This window comes from Giraffa tippelskirchi, chromosome 9 (assembly GCF_054371585.1).
Source record: "Giraffa tippelskirchi isolate mGirTip1 chromosome 9, T2T-mGirTip1v1.2.pri, whole genome shotgun sequence".
NCBI classification, from domain to species: Eukaryota; Metazoa; Chordata; class Mammalia; order Artiodactyla; family Giraffidae; genus Giraffa; species Giraffa tippelskirchi.
The window spans coordinates 125,843,789-125,870,046 of NC_137283.1; the positions used below are offsets into that span (position 1 = coordinate 125,843,789).

At 43.3% G+C, this 26,258-nt stretch overlaps 1 protein-coding gene and 1 long non-coding RNA gene across 7 annotated transcripts in view; one reads left to right on the forward strand and one right to left on the reverse strand.

Annotated features, from left to right (window-relative positions):
* The window catches only part of MDN1 (midasin AAA ATPase 1), a 142,564-nt gene that overhangs the window by 79,738 nt on the left and 36,568 nt on the right, over positions 1 to 26,258 (forward strand). For all 6 annotated transcript variants that reach the window (XM_081528506.1, XM_081528507.1, XM_081528509.1 and 3 more), the window contains 27 exons: positions 257 to 468; positions 832 to 1,052; positions 1,875 to 1,988; positions 3,539 to 3,671; positions 5,006 to 5,121; positions 5,886 to 6,019; positions 8,716 to 8,873; positions 9,084 to 9,204; positions 9,562 to 9,772; positions 10,039 to 10,270; positions 10,541 to 10,667; positions 11,331 to 11,501; positions 13,120 to 13,334; positions 13,717 to 14,104; positions 15,084 to 15,193; positions 15,805 to 16,510; positions 17,717 to 17,878; positions 18,330 to 18,600; positions 19,375 to 19,610; positions 20,181 to 20,276; positions 20,938 to 21,032; positions 21,293 to 21,414; positions 21,989 to 22,135; positions 22,987 to 23,096; positions 23,704 to 23,777; positions 24,253 to 24,448; positions 25,780 to 25,939. In XM_081528506.1, the coding sequence (XP_081384632.1) occupies positions 257 to 468; positions 832 to 1,052; positions 1,875 to 1,988; positions 3,539 to 3,671; positions 5,006 to 5,121; positions 5,886 to 6,019; positions 8,716 to 8,873; positions 9,084 to 9,204; positions 9,562 to 9,772; positions 10,039 to 10,270; positions 10,541 to 10,667; positions 11,331 to 11,501; positions 13,120 to 13,334; positions 13,717 to 14,104; positions 15,084 to 15,193; positions 15,805 to 16,510; positions 17,717 to 17,878; positions 18,330 to 18,600; positions 19,375 to 19,610; positions 20,181 to 20,276; positions 20,938 to 21,032; positions 21,293 to 21,414; positions 21,989 to 22,135; positions 22,987 to 23,096; positions 23,704 to 23,777; positions 24,253 to 24,448; positions 25,780 to 25,939 (5,038 nt within the window). The remainder of the gene's footprint in view (positions 1 to 256; positions 469 to 831; positions 1,053 to 1,874; positions 1,989 to 3,538; positions 3,672 to 5,005; positions 5,122 to 5,885; positions 6,020 to 8,715; positions 8,874 to 9,083; positions 9,205 to 9,561; positions 9,773 to 10,038; positions 10,271 to 10,540; positions 10,668 to 11,330; positions 11,502 to 13,119; positions 13,335 to 13,716; positions 14,105 to 15,083; positions 15,194 to 15,804; positions 16,511 to 17,716; positions 17,879 to 18,329; positions 18,601 to 19,374; positions 19,611 to 20,180; positions 20,277 to 20,937; positions 21,033 to 21,292; positions 21,415 to 21,988; positions 22,136 to 22,986; positions 23,097 to 23,703; positions 23,778 to 24,252; positions 24,449 to 25,779; positions 25,940 to 26,258) is intronic.
* Positions 2,974 to 3,665, reverse strand: LOC145520973 (uncharacterized). The gene is made up of 2 exons (XR_014064962.1): positions 3,515 to 3,665; positions 2,974 to 3,186 (listed from the first exon to the last, which is right to left on the reverse strand). It is a non-coding gene; the product is annotated as an uncharacterized LOC145520973 (long non-coding RNA).

Genomic DNA, 26,258 nt, shown 5'->3' on the forward strand with positions numbered 1-26,258 from the left:
CTCACCTGCAGTTATGCTGTAACAGAGATCTGGTATCCAGGCACTTTTCTGGAAGATAGCGTAAATGTGATTAAATATGCCTTGAAACTTGCCTCTCAGCAGAAAAAGTGAAATTTTGTCATGTTGTATGTTGAGGAATGTGTCTTGACTATTGAGAGGATCACAGGGAGCCTAGAAGACTGCCATTATTCCACTAGTGTTCGTAAGAGCACTGTGTCTTGGGGACCGTACACCATGTGTTTCTGTCTCCCACCAGCTTGTGCAGGCTCTCCTAGAGAAACATGTTTCTTCGCTGCAAGCACACGAAACCTGGGGCAGCTCCCTTCTTGCGCTGGGGCTGTGGCCAGATTCTCTGCCCTCGGCTCTCTTCACTACAGAAGATTCTCACCTCTCTAAAGTCCGAGGTGACGGGCAGATCTTAGCGTATTGTCTCAACAGGCTGAGCATGAAAACAAGCAACTGGGCAAGGTTAGCGGAGCCTTGAGCTTGTGTGTCTCTCTCTTGACTTCCTCCCTCCCTTCCTTCCTGCTTTCCTTCTTCCCTCTCTTTCTCCCTCTCTCTTTTTTTAGATGGTCATGGTCACGACCCAGTATATTTGACCATAATGTTATGTGATCACTTTCCACATAGTTTCATTGTTTGTTGTGATATTGCTCCCTATTTATTATTTATTATAGGTACATGTTTTGATTTTCCCTCTTTGGAGGGAACTTATATATTCCCTGTTAACTCTTTGATAGATTAATTATGAAGTTACTTGTCTTGGTTCTTTGAAATATGAAATGAAGATTTAACCCTAATACTAACTTTGTCTATTGTAATGAATTTCAGGATTCAGCCTCTTACTTTGCCAGACTTAGAGAAAATTATGCAGTCCTCCCACCCGGAGAACTTAAAGTTCACTTCAGTTGAAGTGGATACTTATTGGATTGATGAGCCAGATGCGCTGGCTGTGGCTGTTAAATTGCTCATAGAAAGAGCAACCAATCAAGACTGGATGCTCAGAGTTAAATGGCTTTATCATTTAGCCAAGAATATGCCACAGGGGCTTGGTGAGTAAAGAAGCTTAATTTGTGTAATGAGGGAATTTATGTACACATACCCTGCTTTCATAACTCAGCAGTTGTTTTCCTCTTCAACTACACAGTTAAAATTACATCTGGGGACGCTCCTAGCAGGACGTTTATGACTTAGCATTATTGTTTATTTAACTGTTAAAACATTAAGGTACACGTCTACCCTAGAAGTTCCCCGAGAGAAACTTTTCCCCATGTAAACCTTAGCATTTCAGGATCTGTCCAGCCTTCTATCAAATCCAGAAGGAAAATGTACGGTATTATGTTACTTTTAAGTTTTTTTAACATCCTGCTTTTTTTTTTTTTTTTCCTGTACTTACTCTGTTGCACATGTATTCTTTCTGGAAAAGGGTTGCTTTTGGTAAATTTACTTCCCATGAAAGTACATAAGAGTCTAATCTTACTTTCGTTCGAGTGGTCTAAATGATCATTCTTAATTTCTTCCTATGTTTTTCATTCCAAGTAGCTTTAAAGGTTTTAAGTACAAGAATTTGTGGGTAGAACTTGTTGACTAAAGTAATTGAGTGTATGTGAGTTTTTCTACTCTAGGAGAATTTATAGATGAGCCATTGTATGTGTGTATTATTGGGTGGTACATGTGATGTCTGAATATGTGTAGAGGGAAATTGGATACATATTCTCATCTGCTTTGTCCTGTGTGGTAGCTGCTAGACACAGGTAGCTACTAAAACATAACCTGTGACGTGGCCACTGTGACAGCAGCTGTAGAACAGAAAGCTTGAATGGATGGCACTACTTGAGATGATAACTTAACATCTGCTTCTCCTTCCTCCACAGAGTCAATACAGATTCATTTGGAAGCCAGTGCTGCAGCTCTTAGGAATTTTTACTCAAATTCTCTCTCATCTGGGGTCAGTAATGTCATCAAAATATTACAACCAAATGTAACAGGTACTGCACCTGCCTTGATTTCTAGCTCTCAGCACTCTTGTCCATTGAGTTCATGGGAAAAAGATCTGTCAGAGCTCCCACTTGTAACAGTTTTTAAAAGAAGACTCAGAGTATCCTGATGCATATTCTGCTGCTTTTGTTCAAAACTGTGTATTGATTCTTCAGTTTCTGAAAAAGGGTGATGACACACAATGTAGTGGGAAGAACACAGGAGTTGGAAGTCTGGGCTCCGGTCCCAACTTGGCCACAAACTGGCTTGTTGAGTCTGGGTCCATCATTCGTACTCAGCTGCCTTTGTTTGAAAAAATATGGGAACTGAGGCCCCTTCAACTTATAATAGACTGTGATGTATTAGTAAGTACTGTTAACAAAAAGGGTTTTAAACTATGATCTCTTTTGAGATGAAGGGAAAGTAGTACACGTTCAGTTTCTTCAGAAAACAGAAAACCTTAATGATGAAGTTATAAAGTCTTAAATTCACAGTTACTAAACAAAACCACAATGATAAAAGGAATAGCCATCCAAGCTATCTAATCAAATGAGGTATTCAGAATTTCACAGTTTTCATCTGACATTGATCAAAACATGCTATTACTCATTTGGTTTGGGAAAAAAGTGTGCATGATGCTTTTGTGCTACGCCTTATGTTTATATAATTATAATCTTATGTATACATATGACTACCTTGTGTACACTAAAGGTAATGGGGTAGATGGTTGGGCAGAAATCAAATGATAGAGAAAACTAATGTCAGAGTCAGATTGTGGCTGAACTGAATTATGGCTTTCCATTCATGAAGGAACTTTGGTCTTTGGGAACATAGTTCTAGAGTAGAGTGGTAGATTCCCTTCACAGCAGCCTTTGCTTGCCCACTGATTGGCTCATCTTCCTTTATCCTTTTCAGCTGAGTAGCTCTGGATCATGTAATCTTGCTGGATTTTGGGATATGGGTCCCCCCACCGTACCTTGCTATTCACAGTAGGCATTTGTTAGTCTGCTGTATTGTGGGTGCCTTTAGAGGTTGAAGTACTCCACTGAGCCACCCAGCCACCCTCAAATTAACATTCCGATTGTTTTGTCATAGCTCCTTCCACTGGAATCTCCACCTCTGTAACAGGTCAGAGTCTGATGGCTGCTGCTGTACAGAGATTTTCATACCAAGTTTGAGCCAAAGGAGCAGAGGTGACAGCAGCGTACCCTGTGATTATAAAGAAATGGGTTTTAAGCAAAATAATCTTTGAGTTGTTTTTCTTATTAAAGGCAAATTACTGAGGTGTGTTCATTCATTTTCTGCCATGGAAGTTAGTTTTCTTGTGGTTAATGGCAAAAAATTGGGTAATTAAATCCATGAATTCTTTTCCAACCAGTAATGGGACCTGAGCAAGTGAATGCATTGGTTTTGAAACTGTCGCGGATTGAACCATTTCCGTTTCTCTTCCCCAGCAGGACTTTATGTGATCAAAGTAAAACGGTGAAAATCCTCAGCTGAAATTTGCCAGACAGAGAGTTTAACTCCAGAATTCTACCTTTTCTTTTGTTCCTTAAACCAGATGAATCCGTGATCCCTCTGGATCCCCGATGGAACATGCAGGCTGTGGACATCATCAGAAATGCGATGGACTTTGACCCACAGACAGACCAGCCTGAGCAGCTCTTTGCCCTTTTAGAGTCTGTTGCAAACAAGTAGGTGAAGCCTACTATTGTGGGCACTGTTTGCCTCACTATACCCTGTGACTTCACAAATGGTTGTTTAATGGCTAAGTCATGCCTGACTCTTGTGACCCCATGGACTGTAGCCCGCCAGGCTCCTCTGTCCATGTAATTTTCCCAGGCAAGAATACTGGAGTGGGTTGCAATTTCTTTTTCCAGGGGATCTTCCCAACTCAGGGATCGAACCCACATTGCCTAAGAATATAGACATATATTAATATACATACAGAATATGTATTTAATATTCTGAATCTGAGGAGTGCTGAGTGTCTGGTATGATTGCCTTTGTTACCACCTCTCCTTCAAGCTCTATGCACAGCAAAAGTCATTCTGACCCTGATGTCCTAGTGCCTTTGAATTGGCAGATTCTTAATAATTTAACAGGGTGCTTATTAATAGATACACTGGGGAGTATCAGTAGTGGGATTTGTTTTATGGTTAATCTTTTATCACAAGATAGCTGTGTTTCCACTGTTTTCTGTGTGATTTCCAATAGCTCCCTGCATTTTCACAAGTTCTTTCCTCAACCGTCTGTCCCATCAAATGGTGAAGGTCTACGTACATAGTCACATATAGTATAAATTTACATAATTGTTTTATAAGTTGGTCATTCCTTACTGTTTAATGTAATGACCAGTAATACTTTTTAATTAGCCATCAGTGTAAGAGATTTAGAAAAATAATTTTGTAACTGAGATATAACATGCATTACAGAAAAGTGCCACTGATGATGAGTGTATATCGTTTTGACGAATTTTCACAAAGTGAACTCACTGATGTGATAATGTAGTAACACCTCAGAGGACCCCTTGCCCCTTCCTCCCAGCAACTCCCTCATCCTCCTTCCTGGGTAACTTCTGACATTGCAGATTAATTGTATGATGGCTGGTTTGGGGTTTTTTTTGTGTGGGGGGTTACTGCACTGAGAGGCTTTCAAAATCTTAGTTCCCTGACCAGGGATTGAACCTGGGTCATAGCGGTGAAAGCACCGAGTCGCAGCCACTGGACTGCCAGGGAATTCCCTATGATGGCCAGTGTCAAGAGTCCACAGTGCAGTTTGTCAGATCATGGCAGAGCAACACAGTGGGACCAGGCAGTTTACCTAGCCCTCTGTCTTCCTCCCCCCACCAGCTTAGTTGTCATCTTTGTCACTGCCCATCTCTCTAATCCAGAATTTTCAGAGGCCTGAGGGGAATGACAGACTGAGGGAAATTGATGTTCCAAGGGTTCTTAGGATTCAGCAGGTAGAGGCTATGATAAGTATTCTGAACTGATCACTATTTGTTAATTGTGGAATCTCATTTCAGGACTATCATATATTTCGACCGGGAAAAACGGATTTTTACTGAAGCAAATTCGATTTCTTTTGGTGGCAAAAAGTTAAGAAACAGTGTTTTGAGAATGTCCTTTGAATTCCATAAAGGTAAGGACGTTGCTTTTACCTTCCTCAGTTACACATCTGGCTGCATGACGCTCCTGATGGTGAGAGGTTCCGCAGGTGCTGCCATGCTACTGATTCCTTTTGATTTGGTGACCTGATTTTGACATCTTCCTTTACTCAGTATTTTTGACTTAAGTGCTTTTTTACATGTCCTCGATCTCATTTATTTATTTATTTTTTTGGCCACCATGAGGTGAGTCTCATGAGTAAGGAAAGGGAGGCACAGAGATGTTCTGGGTCACCTCTCTAGCAAGTAGCAGAGCCAGAGCTTGAGACCTGGTCTCTTGGCTCAGAAGTATGAGCTCATAAGCATTTGGTTATGGGTTCTTTTCTTCCTCCTTCCTTTTTTTTTATTCAATTGAAAAGATAATGGTATTTCTTGGAAAATACTCAAACTGTAGCAGCATAAAAACAGTAAAAGTTTACTCTTGCAGTAGCTATGTTAATAGTAGAGATTCATTTATATCTTCTCATATCTTCCTGTTATCTATCCATCTGGTCATATATGTAATATCTTAGAATTTGTTTTGTATTTAAACAAATGCTTTTTTTTTTAATTGATACATGAACATCTCTACGTATACACGCCTAATTTGCTAACTTAATAATTATAGGCAAAGATTTGCTTTCAACTTTGACCTTGACCTTTGTACTGAGGACAATGTTAAGTTCTAGACTGCTGTTAATTTTGAAAATGTCCACAGAATTAAAACTGATCAAATGTTCTTATTTATACCAACTGTAAGATCCGGAGAGCTATCACAGCCTGCCCCATGAAATCGTGGTCAATCTTGCTGCTTTCTTTGAACTTTGTGATACGTTAATCCTGCTCTGGGTACAGTCCTCTCAGGGCACGCTGTCTGATGCTGGTGTTAACGAGGTGAGGAGATGTACCTGTTTTTCTTTTAAGTGACATTTCCTGACACAAAGATTTTTAGGGGAACAACTAACTTCATTGTAGTCATATGTCCAATATTGAGAAATTGTTTGTGTGAATTTTAAATAGATACTCGTATTTTAAAGCTGTATAAGGGTGTAATTGAGATAATAAATTGCGTGTGTTTAAAGTGTACAGATTTATATGTTTTGGCCTGTGTGTACGTGTGATGCCGTTGCCACAGTCATAACAAGGAGCCCACCCATCACCCTCAAACCTTCCGTCCTCTGTTTTCTCTTCCGTTTTCCTGCCCTCTGCCTCCAGCAGGTTTCCATTGATCTGCTTTCTGTTACTACAGCATTTTATATTGCTTTTATATTTCTATTTCTGGCATTTTATATTGTTTTTATCAGTCTACATTCATTTAAAATCATTTTGAGATACATCCATATTGTTTTGTGTCTCAGTTCATTCCTTTTTATTGCCAAGTAATGGTCTGTTGAATGTATACATACTATAACTTATTTGTCCATCTACTTGTTGCTAAAAATCAGAATTTTAACAGTTATATTTTAGTTTACTTAAGCCTTCTTAGACATGATTGTCACATGTGGACTAAACTGGGATTGAATCCAGATTATTCCAGAAATTGTGATAAATTAGAATTGTAGGTCTTAAACTTTTTAGTCTCAAGACCTGCCCCACCCCATTCCCAAATCTCAAAGAACTTTTGCGTATGTGGTTACATGTATATTTACTGTATTACGAAGTAAATCTGAGAAATGTAAAAAATTATGTGTTAGTCTGTTTAAAAACACAGTAACAAATTCACATTAACATGAGTAACATTTTTAATGAAAAACCAACCATTTTCCAAAACAAAAATTAAGAGTGGAACGGTGTTACATTTCTGCAAATCTCTTCATGTCTGGCTTAACAAGGAAAGCCGGTTTCTCACACCTGCCCCTGATTTGCTCTCTTATGATATGTTGTATGGGTTGAAGTTTCTGAAGAGAAGCTGACCTCTATTTCATATTGTTAAGAGCTTGGAAAGTGAAGGCTAGTTTAATAAACATTCCCATGTAATTGTGAATGGCCTTTGAGTGTATACCACAGCTTGACAAGTGATAGTTTTGTAAAGGTTACTTATAATGTGGAATTTGAAAAAATAGTGATCTGTCATGTGTTAAAATTCATTGGCCTGACATACACTTTGGATGGACTTTATCCTTGCATGTTACCCTTGTGTATATTTGCAGCTTGTGCATTGGTAATTTGGAAAGTATTGTTAAGTGAGTTATCAGATCTTCCAAATGTTGGCACATTTCATTTTCCAATATAAATTAAGAAGTCATACTCTTGAAAAATTACCGCAGGACTTCATCAGAAAATCTTTTAAGTATTGGGAATTTGTCAGGCTCTTAGTTTTTCAGAGTTCTGAGCTTTGCTTAAAAGTTTTGAGTTTTATTTTCGGCAGTCTTGTTTTTCTTGAATTGACAGATTGACTTCATTTTCTACACACTGTTTGCCAGACACCCAATCACAGTTTGTCTGCCATCCCAGCCCCTGCCCTTCTTTTTGGTACTATCACTGCAGATGTCACCATAGCAAAGAGGACAAATAACATGATATTATTATGAAAATAGCTTTGACATCATAAAGCCTGAAAGATTACCACTAATCTGGAGACTACTTTGCCATAAGAATACCTAATTAGAAGAACAGCAATGTTGGAAACTCAGTACCTGATTTTTGCATTACAACACTACATTAATGAAAACAGTAGTTATTGTCATAAGGATAGACATAGACTAATGAAATAAAAGAGAATTTAGAAGTAGACCCTCAAATAGTAATATATAGTGAATTAATTTAATGAGGGAAACAGTTCTTTAACAAATGGTGAGGCAAAAACTAGATATCCATGTAATAAATATGAGCCTTTACCCCTGCCTTATGTCAGAAAAGTTAACATCTAAATGAATTATAGACCTATGTCTAAAAGCTAAAGTTAATGAACCTCTAAAAGAAAACATAGAAAATATTCACAGCTTGAGAATAGGCAAAGATTTCAGGGCATTTTTCATAAAAGAAAAAATTGATGAATTCAATTTTGTCAAAATTAAAAATGGTTCTTAATAGACAGCTTTAAGAAAATGAAAACACTAGGAGACACTGTTCATAAATTGTATATAAATTGTTTAAAACCAAAGTAATAGCCCGGTTTTAAAAAGGAACAAGAGAATTCGAATAGATGCTTCTCAGAAGATAATGAATGCCCACTGAGAACTTGGAAAATTTTCTATATCATTAGTTATCAAGGAGATGTAAATAGAAACCACAGTGCAGTTCCACTCACCAGAATGGCTAAGGTTAAAAACTGAAACCCACCTACACTGCTGGTTGGGATTCAAAATAGTGCAGCTTCTTTGTAAAGCAAGTTGTGATTTCTTATTAACATTGAGTGTACACTTACAACATGACCCAGTGATTCTATTTTCCCCAATAGCTCTGAACTTCCAGTAATAGGACGAAAGATCTTTGCCTTCTCTGACTGCCTTAATATCCCTAAAAATATTCCAGTCGAATGCTAGATCTTTAACATGTATATGTTGTGTATTGATTAACTACTGAAGTCTGTGTTTTGTGTCCTTTACTGTGAGATGTTTGTGAGCGGTCTTGATTTGCTTTGTTTTTAGATCTTGGGTTCCGTGCGGTGGCGGGACCGGTTTTGGACTATGGCCGACACAGTTAAAGTAGATGCCTCGGGCCTGGCCTTGCTTGCCCTTCACTGGCACTGGGTTTTAAAACGTTTGGTCTGTCGGATCCCCCAACTCCTGATGAACCATGAAGACAAGTAAGACTCACATTTAGAGAAACAACGTCAGTATCTACAGGATTGATGTTTGGAAAGGAAATGTGTTTCTTCTTACTTTACTTTGGTTTGCTCCCTCTTTGACTTGTCGGTGAATGTAAATCTCGTATAAAGTATATGCAGTGTCCCTTAATATCCAGCACTTCCCCCTTTTCTCACCTCCCTTCTGCCCTTTTATCTCCTCTGCTAAAGATACTACAAAGAGGTTCAGACCGTTTCAGAACATATTCAAAATTGCTTGGAGAGCCCAACTGGTGGATTCTCAGGTGTAAAGAAGTTGCAGAAGTTCCTGGGACGACCCTTTCCTTTTAAGGTACAATTTGGAAGCATGTAGTAAACACCAAGATTTGACCTCTTCTGAAGCTCTCTTGGAATGTGGGCACTGAGCTTCAACTAGACTCAGCCCTGCCTGTAAATTTTTGAATGTTCAGTGAGCACTATTTACTGATTTGTTAAGTGTTATTGTTTTACTTAGTCTTGAGACTTTTAAGGTTGAGTAGACTTTTAACTTTATTACTGTAAAATATCCTTAGAGTAACAGGAGTAAACCAACTTTATGTTTGTAGAAGCATTGAGGAAATATTTTAAAACTTTTTCAGATATGAATAGGCTTCTAAAAAGAACCACTTTTCTCCTCTATAATAGGCTTTCCTGGGTTTTGTTGTTTCAGGACGAGCTGGTCGTAGAGTGTTTTTCACAACTGAAGGTCTTTAACAAAGCTCTTACCATCAGAGAGTGGATGCCTGCTCTTGGGGAGAGTGGATGGCAGGAAGACATTAGTCGGCTCCAAATGGTTGCATCTGAAGGGACATTAAAGAAAAGTCTCCTCCAGGCCTGGGGGTTGGTCCTCAGAGCTAATATTCTGGAAGATGTTGACTCAGGTGTGTGGCTAGCTGACAGTGGTTCTAAGCATGTCCTCTGCAGCCAATAAGTTGGTTTTTTCTTTTTCTTTGTCAGTAAGTTTTCAAAAGTTCTCCCTTAGATATTCTTCTCCTTCTTCCCCCCCATAGTATATAAATACTATATTATTTAACACATGAGAAACTCGAGCTCAGGTGAAATTGAACTCAAGTTAAGCTCATAGTCACATAACTGGCTGTTGGGAATCTGAGCGTGACCACTGACTGCTGTGTATCTTTTTGTCCAGATGGATTGAAGAATCTTGTGAATGCTCAGTGTTTAGAACTAAAAGCCAAAGGAATTTCACTTGGTTTTCTGGAGAAGAAGCACAGTGATGCTTCCTTCCTGTCGCAGCCAGACTTTAGCTCCTTAATCCAGCTCACCAGGAGTGTTCAGCTGTGGCCTGTGATGGAATACCTGGCTATGCTTTGGCAGTACAAAGTCACAGCTGATTTTATGACACAGGCTTGTCTGAGAAGGTGAGCCATCCTTCAGGTTTTTTTCCTTTGAGGCAGCTTATATTCTTGGAAGGTTATTCTGTGTATCCTACATTTAAAATAAAGCACAGCCTTGTCTTGAGGGGGAGAAGTTGCTGAAGCAGAGGGAGGTCATTTGTCACTTTGGAAAGGCAAAAATTCTTGATTCTTTGCCTATTTTGTGTGTGTTCCATCTCCCCTTCCATAGCAGTTTTCTAACAGTTCATGGAAAGCCCACAGCTCACTCTCTCCCCCTCTCTACTTCTTGAGCAGGTCAAGCAAACACCAGCAGCCTCAGATAGATGAGGAGATAAGTCATCACATCACATTTTGTCTTAAGCACACACCAGTTGATCCTCAAGAGCTTCGAGACCTTTGGTCCTTAGTGCACCATCAGAAGGTAAAAATCAAAGTCAAAATCAAAAGCCTCCTTTGCGCTGTGAACTGATTAGATTTTTTGTGGCACACTGGTTGCAGAACGTTGCAGAATAATCTTAAAAATTGCGTGTTGTAAAACTAATATTTTCTGAATTAAGTTTCAAAGGGGAGAACTTTGAATGTTTTTTTCAGTAATAGTGTAGATATTTTCCTGCTCTTATCACAGTTTCATTCCATTTGGTTCCCAGTTAAATGAGGCTAAAATATTTGCTAATTTTTATTTTATTTGCTCAAAAATGTATTATTAGTGTTTTTTACTCTTCCATAGAGAGTAAGTTGTTGAATATGAATAGTGGTAAATTGTAGTTATTATTACTTCATTAGTACAACCTTAAATTTTTTTGGATAATGTTTTATTCATTTATTTTGATACATAATTATGTGATTATTTTAATTACATTTTCACATGCACTCTTACAGAATCAGCTCTCATGTTGTATCAAAGTATAAATAGGTTAAATAATGTGACTAAGATAACTGGGGTGGCAGAAAATCAGAAACATTAGGATTAATAATCTTTAAATCCATGTTAGTTCTGGATGATATTACAAGACAGAGACCTTATAACTGGATTTATAGAATCTTTCTCGAATACTCTCTTATCTGATTAATCCTTTATCTCTAGATGACTACTGAAGAAAGGATCTCTTTGTGGTCCGAGTTGTTTAATTCCACATTTACGTCTTTCTGGAGCAGCACTGTGACCACACATCCAGAGTACTGGCTGAAGTGGAACCCTCTGCCTGGTGAACAGCAGAGGGAAACACCCAGGTCTCTTCTGGACCCCACATTAAAGGTTTGTTGGCAGAAAATTATAAAAATGTTTGACAGTAGAAAAAATTTCTCTCGTGTAATCAAAAGCAAGGCTACTTCCTTGGTTCACATAGTATGTCATGAAAATTTGCACCTAGCACCCAGCTTGTTCTTTTTAAGATATTCCACTGGACTGCTGTGCTGCAAAGCATTTTATCACTTTCTTATTGATAAGCACTGAGATTTCTTGCCTTCTCCTCCCGCTTCCTGTAGCAAGCATCCCTGCATCAGCTACCCTTGTATAAGCCTTTGTCTACTTGTCTACTATTTCCATGGATTGTGATGAGGCTTGGGATTTAACCCTTGGCCAAAGTGTGTGCACATTTAAAGAGATTTATATATGTTATCAGAACGTCTAGGGAAGTAGGTTTTGTTTTTCACTCTTCCTGCTAGGAGATGGTGAAGAGGGAAGACATGAAGTAGGGATCACTTCTCATATCCTGTGTTTCCATATCTTTGCCCCACTTGATGTCATTAATACTTTGAATTATTACCAGTCGTTCACTTTAGAACTTGTTTTAATTTGTATTCCTTTGATTTTTATCGAGATAGAACATCTTTACATATGTATATTGTTTGTTTTTATTTCTTTCTCTGAATTTTCCAGTCATGTTTATTGCCCATTTTGTTTAAAAAGGGTCATTAAATGTCATTTTATTAATGAAGATCTCATTATATATTATGCATATTAAACCTTCATCTAACATGGTTGGAAATATATTTCTAGTGTTCTGTTGTCTCGCAGGTTTGAAGATGTTTTCTTATATCATACACATTTTATAGTTTTCAAATACAGTAGCCACTTGCTACGTTATGGCTTTGATACGCTTTTAAATAAGTCTTTCTTCACTACGCATAGAGTTAAAAACCATTTGTTCATATTTATGTTTATGTCAGTCTCATCAGAATATCTTCTTTTGTGAGGTAGGGATGTAAATTTTTTATCTTCTACAAACAAATATATCCAAAAGCAGTATTAACAACACTAGTTTCCCCTAGTTCATTCTTTCCATCTTATTTGAAATGCCACTTCTGACACAGTACTTTATTCTCATAAGTTTTTATGGATGTAGGATTCAGTTCTGTTCCATTCCTATATCAAAATTGATTCCTTTAATATAAGACATCTCAAAGCCTTTAGTGTTAAACCTTATGGATCGCCAAGAGTTGCATACAGTCGAGGTTTGCTTTCCTGTGGATCTCACCCCTAACCTGTTGTCATGGACACTGTTCCTGTGTCCCAGGTTGACATTCCAGGGAGCAGAGGCTTGTCCCTGGCTCGTCTGTTTGTCTTCCAGCACTTTCCCCTGCCTCCAAGTCTCACCTTCCGGCGGTGTGCCCCCAGCCCTGCCGCACAAATGGTCTTCCTGATGCCCAGGTGTGAGGGGTTTTCTCCTGCTTGACAAAAGCAACCCCTGCTCCTCATTCGTAGAGAATGGAGTCCTTCAAGGGCCCACTGCACCCGACCTCACTCTGCCAGTCTGGTCCTGTCTCCGGATGACGGTTACCTGTTCCTGACAACCTGAGGTGCCCCAGTGCTGCTTGTTGAAACCCCTTTAGTTAATTTCTAAAAGTTAACTTGACTCCTCTCCCTCCCTCAGGGTCCCGGCAGTCTCAGCAGAGCTGTGTTCTCCAAGTGCTGCTTTGAGATCGTGACCAGCAGCTGTAGAGCAAGTCCCTGGGATGTGAGCGGCCTCCCCATCCTGTCGTCCTCACAAGTCACCCTGGGGGAGTGGGTCGAGAGATGCCAGCAGCTCCGGGATGTCAGCTCGATGCTCTGGACCAACATGGCTGTCCCGGTGGTGGCAGAGTTCAGGTATCCCCTCTCCCTGGGTAGACGGTACAGCTCCTGTCTTTCCTCCAGGGTGTCATGGGGACCTCGGTCAGAGCTTGCTTGGGTAGTGGCTCTTTCTGGTGGGTGGAGGAAAGGTGTTTTTTGGCTGAATGAGCAGGTTTTCGGTCCATAACAGAGACTGCTATGAGCTGGCCAGCCCCTCTGCCAGCTGTCAGTGTATTGTCACCAAGAGGGTGGTACCTAGAAAACCATATCAGATTGAGAGTAGAAATTCATCTCCAGGTGTAGTCTGGAGAGCAGTGTAGTCTGCCTCGCTGTTTTCTGGAAGAACGAATGCTAGTGTAAGAAAGGAATGCTGGTGACTGCAGTGCAGACCCCAGTAAGTGCTCCCCTGTCCCCGCAGACGTACTGATTCCCAGCTCCAGGGCCTGGTGCTGGGCCGGCATCTGACCGGCCTGGCGGAGCTGCTCCCCGAGCCCCGGCAGCAAGAGCATGTGCACAACTGCAGGCAGCTGCTGCTCGGGGACAGCCAAGCCTTCCATCACGTGGGCGAGACTCTTGGGGACCTGGCTAGGCAGGAGGCGCTGCCCAAGGAGCTGCTGTGCCTCCTGCTTACCTCCCTGCGCCACTTGTTCGGGGAGGTGGAGGGCAAGTGCGACCTGCCCGAGCCAGCCCGCCGTGGGAGCCTGTGGGTGAGCCTGGGCCTGCTCCAGATCCAGACCTGGCTTCCCCAGGCGCGCTTCGACCCCGCCGTGAAGAGGGAGTACAAGCTCAAGTACGCCAAGGAAGAGGTATGAAGGGAGGGTTGGAGTGTGGGCTGCATCCTGACTGGCTGGCTTTGCTTAGTGTATTACTCCTTTTACTCCCTTCTGGATTCTAAGAGCACAGGGGAGTGATGTGCATAAGCTACCCTGTGACATTCCAGGAGTGTGTTCTACAGACTATGTTGTCCTGTCTGTGGGTTCTTCTGAGTAGGGTCAGGCACCACGAGGGGTTATATAACCACCATGCTAGTTACATGCCACCGATAGATAGGCTGTCCTAAACGCTCATAGTATCCCTCACCATCTGGATCCCTCTACCTAGATTAAGTTTTGGATACTTGGATTTGAGTGACTTCTTTAGACAGGGTATAGTATTCCTTAGGGGCATCCCAGGTGGCTCAGTGGTAAGGGAGACCCCGGAAACGTGGGTTCGATCCGTGAATTGGGAAGATCCTTTGGAGAAGGGCATGGCAACCCACTCCAGTATTCTTGCCTGGAGAATCCCCTTGGACAGAAGAGCCTGGCGGCCTAAGTCCGTGGGGTCATAAAAAAGTCTGACACGACTTGGTGACTAAACAGCAACAATGAGTAGACCTTAGGTTTTGAACTGTTGGTGTTTGTTATCCAAAACTCAAGAATTAGGTAGATTCAGATAATGTGATGTACTTCTTGCTATTTGAACTCCCAACCAAACTCAGGAACTGAGTATGTTAAACAGTGATATATTAGACCTATATTTTGAGGAAGGAAAATTAAATTAGTTGGGGTGAAGGGCAAGCTGCTATAGCAGAGACTCAGTAGTTCATTGGCATCAATGAGATAGTTTCTTTTCACCTGACAGCTCTGAGGTGAGTGGTCCAGATTAGTGGAGCAGAATCCACCCCCCAATCATTGGGTCATTCAGGTGCCCAGGTTCCTTCCATCCAGGGAGCGACCCTCCTTCGGGGCTGTGTGTCTCAGGCCTGGTCCTAGCTGGGCACAGCAAACCAGTCTCCTCTTCTGCTAGTTACACCAGCTGCAGTGTGAGTGGAAGACCCGGAACCTCTCATTCCAGCTGCAGACTGGAAGAAACCTGGAAGATGAAGTCATCCTCAGTCATTCTCACCCTCACATCAGGTAACACTGTAGAGTGATGATTATTTGAACTTGAGATTATCAGCTAGAATCTTCTTTTTAAAAAGACATTTTGCAGTGTAATTACAGTGTTAAGCTGAGGTTATAATCTACATCTGTGAGCTCTATTAGCAAGTAGATCCCAAAGCCACAGTTATAATCAGGAAAAATATACTCTGTGAAGAGGTGTGGGGGGACTCACATGGAGCCAAAAGGGTTGAAAGCAGAGCTTCCTCTCAGTGTAGAAGGAGTTGGGTGCGATGATGGGCACCAGGGGATCTGTTACCTTAGGAAGTACTGTTTAGTGGGTTCTGAGCTCCATCAGCTTTAGACCTTGGGTAGACCACTCAGTGCCTTACACCTCAGTGCCCTCTCTGTAAAAGGAGGATAAAATAGTACCTACTTCAATGAGATGTACGTCCAAAGTGCTTGACAACATGAGTTACACATGGTAAATGCTGTAGATGTATAATCCATTCTTGTTGTAATTGTCAGTATATCATCATTTTATGCCTCAGAAAGTGAAATGCCTTTCTTCTATTTCCCGAGAGCTCAGTCTAGATTTGTTGTTTTGCCTCTGATAGAATTTGCATATGGTGTTGATTTGCCTTTAGGTTGCTTCGCCAGAGAATTGATCAGCTGGAGAACTTAATCTACAGCCTGTCCAAGAAGCAGGCCTGCCGGCCCCCGCTGCCTACATATGAGGCCCTGGTGCAGGAAATCCACCACTACGTCAGCAGCATCGCCCAGGCCGCCGCCGTTCAGGATCTGCTCACACGGCTCCTGCAGGCCCTGCGCTCGGATGGACCTCGGGCCACCCAGGTGGCCCAGAACCTTCTGAAGGAGGAGGCCTCCTGGCAGCAATCACACCACCAGTTCCGGAGGCGGCTGGCCGAGGAGTTTGCCCTGTACCCAGACGCCACGGCTCCACTGCAGGCCTCCATCCTGCAGCTGCAGCACGGCATGCGGCTGGTGGCAGGCGAGGTCCACTCCTCACTCCAGGGCGGCCTGGCCGGCGCAGACAGGCTGGGGGCCCTGGCCACGTCCCTGCTGGCTTTCCCATCGGTGGGCCCTGCCTTCCCTACCTACTATGCACACGCAGATGCTCTGTGCTCTGTGAAGTCGGAGGAGGTGCTGCGTGGCCTCAGCAAGCTGATGCTCAAGCGCTCGGGAGGACGGGAGCTGGAAGAGAAGGGCCAGAGCCCCTGCGCAAGCCGAGAACAGCTGCTGCTGAACGCCCTCCTGTATCTGCGCTCCCACGTGCTGTGCAAGGGAGAGCTGGACCAGCGGGCCCTGCAGCTCTTCAGACACGCCTGTCAGGTGAGCCTACCTCCAGCAAGGCGCCGGGGACACAAGCAGGGTGCCTGCAGGACACTTGCCGTGCCCGAGGTAGATGAGATTGTGTGGTTAGGGAGTGGGGATCGAGTAGTTGTTTCTTGTTTTTTCACATTTAATTGTCAGGTTTAGGGGCCTTTGTTAGTTTTGAAGAGATCAAAAAAAATCATTAGTGATGTCAGTCCTTTGTGCTTGATGCACATTGCAGATGGTCTCTTCTAGTTTGTTGGTGTTGACTTTGTTTACGATGGCTTTTGCCATGTGATGGTATCAACTTTTATTAACATTAAGAAAATAACTTCTGCTTTTATCCCTTACCAACAAAAGCAATTTGTTCTCATTGTAGACAGTTAAAAGAATAAGTATAAGCTAAATTGTTAGATTCTGCCACTTAAAGCCATGTGAACCATATGAACTGTTAACACATTGGTATATTCCTATCACTAAATATTTACATTTGTATGTAAAGTCTTTTTGCTGTTTTAGAAGAGAGAAAAACCCAAACCAGTGCCATTCTAAGAAAAGTCGTAAAGCTAGAGCTTTGGGTAAAATTTTGAGAAAGCAGAATTGCTGAGACAAAGGTTAACTGGTTGGTTGCTTAGGCTTCTGATACAAACTATCTTCCTGAATGGAGGATGCTCATGTCCTCAGTCTTCCTCAGTACTGGGTGGTTTCTGGATAGTTTTTGCCAATTAAAGGGCTTTAGAGGTAGTAGGGAATTTAGGAAATGTCTGGTAAGGTATGGCCCAGTTTTGCCTGATTGGTTCCCCAAGAACACCCAGTCCCCAGTCTCTTTTCTCTTTTCTGAACCAGTGGGCCATCCATCTCCCTGAGGTGCTGGCCAAGTGCAGTCTGCATCACATGCCCACTTTGCCCACCCCTAATACAGAGCACCACCCACGCCTAACAGCAGGTCCCCAGTCCTGCGGATTTTCACACCTGCAAAATTGTAACAATACAACAAGGGAGAATTTAGGAAACTCAGTTTGCTACAGATACATAGTTTGCAAACAAAGCCCATTTACTCTCCGCTACATGGAATTGAGTTTCTTGAAGGTTGTCATTTGTTTGTTTTTGGATCCTGGTGTTTTGTATTCATGAGAAACAAAGAAATAGCAAATCCTACCTTTGTTCACTATAAGTGCCTCAGCAAAGGCAAAGAAGCTTTTGCTGGAATGTGTGATTTTTCAGGAAATCGTCAATGAGTGGGATGAGCAGGAACACATAGCCCAGGAGAAGGCGGAGCAGGAAAGCAGCCTGTACAGATACCGGAGCAGGACCTCCAGGACAGCCCTGAGCGAGGAGGAAGAAGAAGAGCGGGCATTCAGGAGCCAGTTCCCACTGCATGAGAAGGTGGGCAGTGTGCTCCCCTGGTGCCACACACCTCACCTTTGAATGGTTGGGGATTTTTTTTTCCCCTTTCAGTTTTATTGAGATATAATCAACAACCAGCACTGTTTGAGTTTAAGGTGCTTAGCATAATGATCTGACTTCTATCTGTCATGCAACGATTACCACAATATAGTGAACACCCATCACTCATATAGATATAAAATAAAAGAAAATTTTTTTTCCTTGTGATGAGAGCTCTTAGGATTTACTCTATAACTGACTGCAACACTTTTGTTAGTTGCTGTTACATTCCCTTTGAACGGTTTTGTAATTTTTAAAATACTTTTTCATGCACATAATTTGCTACTTCATCTTCTTGATCATTCACACTCCATCCCTCCCCATTCCTTTTAGTCTGATTAGAACTGGATTTTGATTTTCACAAGTTCAATTGCTCTAATGTTATTTACAGGACTTCGCAGATATTTTGGTAGAACCCACCCTAGAGGAGAAGGGACCTTCAGGTGGACAAGAAGAGGAGGCCACCCCTGGCCCTGCCGTCCTGTCACAGAGCTCCATGCAGGCTGTAATGCGCATCCACCAGCAGCTGTGCCTCGGCTTCGCCCGGTCCCTCTGGTACCAGCAGAGTCCACCGCCCCACAGGGCAGAGCACTACCTCAGCCTGTTTCTCTCTTGCTACCAGACGGGAGCATGTCTCATGACACACTTCTACCCACTGATGGGTATGGTGGTTTGCTTCTCTTTAGCTCTTGGGAAATCAGAATGAGTCGATGTGATTGCTGCTTCTGGAACAATTAAAACTGCTACCTCCCTGTTTTTGCTAAGTTTGAGTTAATGGCATTTCCTTAACTTAAAGGACTTAAAGCTAATTCCAAAATCGATTTAAAATTCTGCCGTAACCATGGTTTCTCATCCTTTGAATACTTTGGGTTAAAGGGATTAAGAAAGTAAGGATACGCTATTAGTTTTAATGGTCTTGTTTCTCCACATTATTTCTAATTTCCCTCTAACAGCTTTGGTGCTTTTCTAATGAAATCATGTATTGCTGGGAGTAGCCCGGGAACTCAGAAATTAATTTCACAGGGTATGGTTTGATGCAGTTTCCTACGTGACCTCATGATTTGTTCTATGCAAGTAGGAAGGAAGCTTTCATTTTGCCTCTATTTCTCATGAAAACAAAACACCATGGTTCAAGTAGGAAGGAAGCTTTTATTTCCCCAAGAATAGCCACAAAAACTGGGAATTTGAACCTGTCAAACCAAACTGCACCCTCTTTGATTATGTGGAAGTACTATCTGTGTATCCTGAAACTTGGCAGGTTTTGGTGACCACTTAGTATCAGAGTCACAGCCTCCTGGGCTTGTGTTGCTTTGGGGGTGAATGGCATTGCAATGTCTGCTTCATTCAGTCCCAGTCATTCATTATTTCTGAGCATGTTTCTAACATCTTTGTAACTTAACACTGACTTTACTGTGATCTTGTTAATAATTTCACAGGAGTTGAGCTGAATGACCAACTCTTGGGCAGCCAACTTTTGGCCTGCACCCTATCCCATAACACTCTCTTTGGGGAAGCGACCTCAGACCTGATGGTGAAGCCTGACGGGCCCTATGACTTCTACCATCACCCCAACATCCCAGAAGCTCGGCACTGCCAACCCGTGCTTCAAGGCTTCTCAGAGGCTGTTCACCGGCTGCTGCAGGATTGGCCAGAGCACCCGGCGCTTGAGCAGGTAGGGCAGTGGTGGGGAGGCGGCTTCTCACTGTCCCAGGTGCATTGACTTGCACAGTGGTCACACAGACAGAGGTTTTACAGAACGCGGTTCGAGGAGGCACTGTTTCCTGTAGGATGAATATACACGTTTGTAATGCTGCTTGTGAATGGTGTTTGAGATTCCGCTTGCTTTATCTGTTGCTCAGGGTTTGCCATCCACATATGAAATGCTGCTGCATTCCTCTCTTTATTCAGACACATCCTTATGTAAACAAGGGTCTGGCTCTTTCAAGCTTGGTAGTTTTAACTCAGACCCTTGCTCTGTGATCTTCAGCTAATTCTATAATAACTCATAACAGAGTAATAAGGAGTAACCTTATCAAACTCAGTCTTACTTCCAGAGTAATACATCAGAGAGAGAGTTCGTCTTGGGCAGGATCCACAACCTTGGAGTTTTACCCACAGCTTTCATGGGTGCTTGTGAAGCAGGGCCTTTGCGTGAAACAGGCAGACCCATCTTCAGTACCCTGTAACTGGGCGATTGATAGTCCCATGAGCATGCCCAGATCTTTTTCTCTCCCCCTTGCAGCTGCTGGTTGTAATGGACCGAATCTGTAGTTTCCCACTTTCCAGCCCCATCTCAAAGTTCCTGAATGGCTTAGAGATCCTTCTGGCAAAGGCACAGGTAAGAGGATTCTCTCTCTAGTCCTCATTTTAGTTTGTCGTCAACTGAAGAGATTCTCTTATTGTTCGAGTTGGCCTTCAGACTGGCTGGGTGTCTGCACTCTTCACCTCCTCAGTCCTCTCATAGCCTCTGAAGTGGCTGGTGCTCCCCTGATTTTCAGATTAGGGCTCTGGACTTTAAGGGGGTCACGTGACTAACAATACAGGGATTCAGACTCAGGTCTCCAAATCCTGTGCTATTTGCTCAGCTGGAGGTTAGTCAGGTAACCAGAAAGATCTCCAAGCTGGATAAGCGGGATGGTTATGTATTGGTGTGTGCATGCATGCTAAGTTGCTTCAGTCATGTCCGACTCTTTGTGACCCTACGGACTGAAGCCCACCAGGCTCCTCTGTCCATGGAATTTCCCAGGCAAGACTACTGAAGTGGGTTGCCATTTCCTCCTCCAAGGGATCTTCCTGATCCAGGGATTAAACCCATGTCTCTTAGGTCTCCTGCATTGGCAGGTGGGTTCTTTACCACTAGCACCACCTGGTGCATCAGTGGAGAAGTTGTTTAAGGTCCCAGTGGTCTTTGCTTAAGAAAAGCCAAGGATGTTCCTGAGGGAGGAGGTGATCAGGGGACTGAATAATGGCTGTAGTGAATTTCTTCTGTGTCTCGTCAGGATTGGGAGGAGAATGCAAGTCGAACCCTGTCTCTGCGGAAACATCTTGATTTGGTCAGTCAGTTGATCATCCGTTGGCGTAAACTGGAACTGAAGTGAGTGATTCATTTGTCACTCCCCTTCTTGAACTTACATTGTAGGGACATGGTCTTTGGATGGGTTGTTTCTTCAGAGTTGGTGTCACGTGTCAGTTGGAGACCAGATAACAGCATGCATTTTGAAGCAGCAGACTGGCAGCTTCTCCATCTTCATTTAGGAGGAGAGAATTGTGAATATTTAGCTCCTGCCTCTGAGGTTTCACATATTTGAATGGGTTTCCTTACATGCCTCCTTGGCCTCTCCTCCCACATTTCAGCTGCTGGTCCATGAGTTTGGATAATACCATGAAGCGCCACACTGAGAAATCCACCAAACATTGGTTCTCCATCTACCAGATGCTGGAGAAGCACATGCAGGAACAAACAGAGGAGCAGGAAGGTACCACCTGACCGTGAATTCCCTGCTTATGTAGAGGATCCAGGCTAAGCTTGAAGTGCTGCAGAGTCTGGGATTTACTGCTCCCTTGTCCTCCCCCTACCGCTTTCAGACAGGACATGTTGTGTGACTGCCAGTATTCCCGAGAGGTCAGCCGAAAAAGCTGTGTAGTTCTTTTCTTACTGAGAATAATGATGGCCGTCAGAGAGGCTTAAGTGACTCATCCAGAGTCTAGAGAGCTAGTCATAAGATAAGATTTCCTTATTCTCTGTGTCCATGAGACAAGTCAGAGAGGAAGTTTCTGTCTTGGTAGGTAGTAGTTACAATGTTTGAGTTAAAAGGGTTTCATCTCATGCTTAGAACAAGGGCCTCATGATTCAGTTTCCTCTTTTGCCATGAGTGCATTTCACATATACTGCTAGTGCAGCTGCCATCTTTAAACCAGCTTGAAATTTAGCTGTGGTCCTTGCTCCAAATTTCACATTAACTGGTGTCCCTCCGGGATCTCATAGTAGACTGTGTATGACACTGAGTGATGGTTGTGGACACATGTGTTTTCCTCTTTTAATCTCTAAAGATGACAAACAGATGACCCTGATGTTGCTGGTCAGCACATTACAAGCATTTATTGAAGGATCCTCACTGGGGGAGTTCCACATACGACTTCAGATGTTACTGGTTTTCCATTGTCATGTCTTGCTGATGCCGCAAGTCGAAGGAAAAGGTAAGGATATACATATGTGTGTATAATACTTTTTTTCTTTAATTTTACCCTATGCTGTTAAAATGATTAGGCTTTGAATTCATGAGACAGGTGTCTTGTTGCATACCAAGTTTTAAATAAGACACCTGCAGTTGTCTTTTACTATAATGTGGTTCAGGTAAGATAAAGAGAAAAACACTGAAATCAAGTGCAGACTGGTTATAATTGAATCGCTGGCTAGTGAACTGTGGCAGCGGTAAATCAACAGATGCAGTCCTAGGAGCTGGCATGTTGAGGCAGCACGTCTGTCTGTCTAGACAGTGCATATGTCCCGCTAAGCTTCTGCTTGATCCAGGCTATAATTAGGTTCTTTGATCTCAGGAGAGCACTGCCACATATCAAGCAACTGCACATAAAACTTCTACTGTCAGTTACCATCCCTGACCACAGCAGTTTAGATAAAAGTGTCACTGTAAGGTATAGATTTACGTGAGTGAGTAGTCAAGGTGAGCTCTTAATATGCCATCTTTTAAAACATGCTGTTTCTGCTGACTTTACAGTAAGATTCTGAGAAAGAGTTGGAAATTGTGCATTTGGTAGAACATCTGAGTATGCCTTCTTTAAGAACAAAAGTGCGATTGAAGAAAATACCCACTGCAGACTGAAATGAAAAAAATAGGGGTAGTGTTGGCAGCCTGCATCTCTGGGAAGTGCTAAGCCTGGCTCCCTGACGAGCTGTTACATAATCTCTGGGAGCTCTGCTGTGATGTCATGGCCCAGAGAGTAATGAGGGAGGATCACCTGAGTGTGCAGCCCCATGGGAGAAGCCAGCAACACATGCGGTGTTTTCATTTGCTTTTTCTTTCTTCCAGATGCACTTTGCAGTGTTCTGTGGAACTTGTACCACTATTACAAGCAGTTCTTCGACCGGGTCCAGGCCAAAATTGTGGAACTTCGTTCCCCTCTAGAAAAAGAGCTTAAAGTAAGATGAACAGCAGTCATAATCACTCTTGGGAGAACAAAAGCAGCAAATTCTCAGTTCTGTTTCCTAATTGGATTAACAGTGAAATGGGGGCTCTGAGGAATGAAGGGGAGCATAGCAGCTACCAAGCAGGATGGCAGGTTTTGCGTTTTGTGGCATTGGCTCCACTGGTGCCCTGGCCACGTGTGTGAGGGTTCCATGGAGTGGCACCCATCAGAGGTGCCTAAGAGGACTGTTACGGCCCCCTCCCCAGTCACAGCCAGAGAGGATGGCTCCCTCTTCCACCTCAGAGGAGCGCCACCTGGTGTTGGGCTATGGGCTATGGCCGTGCTGGGGAGTAATGAGAATCCTTTGATACTTTCAGCGGTTGTGGAACCAACGCCGGTTTATGCTAGAGTACACAGCGACATACTGATTGTAGCAGCACTTTTTTCCATTGCTTTGAGACAAACACGTGTCCCTTTATTAGACTTGTTTTACTTGTTCACTGACACACCATCCTGTGTTAGGGATGAAGAGAGATCTGGTCATCACACGGGTGATCTAGAAAGAAACAGAATGATACCACCTTTGTAAAGCCCTTCCTTGAGCTTCATTTATCTTACAGGAGTTTGTTAAGATATCCAAGTGGAATGATGTCAGCTTCTGGTCTATTAAGCAATCTGTGGAAAAGACACACAGGTAATTCATCTTTTAAAATGGGGAGTGGCCAAAACTCAGAATTTTTGAATTGTAGACAGCATAACTACATTGTTACAAAGGCCTGATTTGTGCTACCTTAAACTTACTAAAAAACACTAGACTGTTCTGCTGGCTGCCCAGCACCGACCCCTCCCACCCAAAGCAGTCTCACTGTGGGAGGAACTGATGTGTCTGGAGGCAGAGCAGGCTGTGTGCTGCTGAAGGTCGAGTCCTCTGCCACCTGCTCACCTTCAGCCAAGTTATCTCACCATTCCTGGCTTCAGTTGAGATTAGAATACCTGCCATGCTTTTTCCTTAAAAAAAAAAAAAAAGATTATGAGTTTCTAAGACACTCATTGTATACCAAAGGTACAAGTTATTAAGTTGCCTGTGTATGCATTATGTCATTTACATATTTCCTCACTTTTCCATTTTTACTTTTTCCTGCCCTTATCTCTCATTACCTCGGGTCCAGAACCCTCTTTAAATTCATGAAGAAATTTGAAGCTGTCCTGAGCGAACCCTGCCGGTCATCCCTGGTGGAGGGTGACGAGGAGCAGCCGGACTCTTTGCCAAGGCCAACAGGTGCCGCCGCGAGTGAGGAGTCCCCCATTCAGAGTCTGAACAGGGCGCTGAGGGAGACCCTGTTAGCCCGGCCAGCAGCCGCGCAGGTATTAGCTCGCAGGATAGTGTTTGCTTCTTCCTGAGCTGGTCGGACAGGGTCTGTGCTTTCTGTGGGAGACGCGCCCTTAAAGCTAGGTAAGGGAATGCCTTTGAAATCTTCCTTTTTGGGCTAGTGGTGTGGTGTTTGTCTTTCTGACCCTGCTGCCTAGTAAGGCAAAAAGCGTTAATCCGTGTGCTGGAAGCTTAATGTGGGCCTGTATACAAAACCGATGTGCTTATCTGTGAACAGTTCACTTACCCGTAAGGGAAGATTTAAAGCATCAGTTTAGGAATAGGACATGGAAGCTGCCTTTGGGACCCCATGCGATGAGGCTGCTGCACACACCGGGAGTGACTGTGTGCAGTGACGTGCTGCTTTGAAGTGGTTGCTGATGACTATGGTGTGGAAATGTGTGAACTTCCATCATGGCCAGTTTCCAGCACCAAGACTTAAGAACTGGCTTACAAAATTCCTGAAAACGTAAACCATTATCCAAACATTTCATGAGTAGGTCTGTTACAGGAGGGTGTCCCTGCTGCAGAGTCACTGGGTGTGGGGAGCCCTCGTAAGGGAGGGATGGCTTTTGCCATCATGTTGTGCTTTCCACGCTGGGTCTAGAGGGTTAGCGTTGCAATTCTTCAAGCTGTGTTAAATATTTTAATGGCTCAGAGAGTTTAGTAGAAATTGAGCGTATGATATGGCTGCCAAATTTATTTTCTTTTGATTGTATTCATCACCTCACCGCTCCTAACGCTAATCATATTTTTTTGTTATCGATGAAAGCACAAGAATTTCAGGGATTCCTCAGGAAAAAAAAGTAGTGAAACTGTGCCCCCAACAGACAAAAGCTTTTCCCTTTGCCTAGTTTCCCTTCATCTGCTGCCTTCCCTAGGATCTGGATCCTGGTATTTGAAGTGTCAGGAATCAGAGGGTGATGAGAGATGGTGGCTGAAGTAGGATTTGGCGGTCAGGTTAGCCCTGCCTGTGTGTCTGAGAAGCACAGTGTGGCACATTATCTCAGAGGCAGTAGTTCTGCTGCCCAATCCTGCCTTCAGGGAGCAGGAGCACGGCCCCTCGTGACAAGCACAGAAGGCGGCGCTGGGGGCAGTGGGGTCATGGACTTCCCTGACAGGGACCTCGCATACCAGCTACATACTCTTCTAAGTACCTGAGGCACATGCTGTTTTACTTTTGGTGATGTTTTATTTGTTCTTGTGAGACTTCAGAGACGGGGCAAGGGGAGCTTCCTGTGGCTGAGCCAGGTATGTGGAGGGCATGACATTTAATTCAGCACCCATGGCGGGGAGTGTACCATGACTGTTGTGCTCTGTCTCACAGGCTGCTCTTCCAGAGGAGTGTCAGGGCGCCCCTCTCCCCTCGGAGGGGGCCCTTCTGCATCGCTTGCCGAAACTCCTGAAACGCATGAGGAAGATGTGCCTAACGCTCATGCAGGGAAGCCCTCTGCCCCGCCTCGTGGAGGGCCTCGACCAGTTCACCGGTGGGTGCATGCCCAGGCTGAGGGGGCTTTATTTCTCTAGTATCCCTGGTGGCCCAGGAAGGCTGGAATTAATTACCTGTGTCCTAGTATTGTAGAGCAGGTAATTGAATAAGGAAGTGGGTTACAAACCAGCCAAACCCAGACACAATCAGCTGAGACCCCACAGATGGTCACTGTGGTTCTCGTCTTGTCCTCCTCTTGTGCAGACCAGAGAGATGTTAGCCATTCTCTACAGCAGCCTTGTCCACATCAGCTCTTCCTGGTCAGGGACATGAGTGAAGGGTTTCTTAGAGTCTGGACACTGTCACCACCTCTCAAA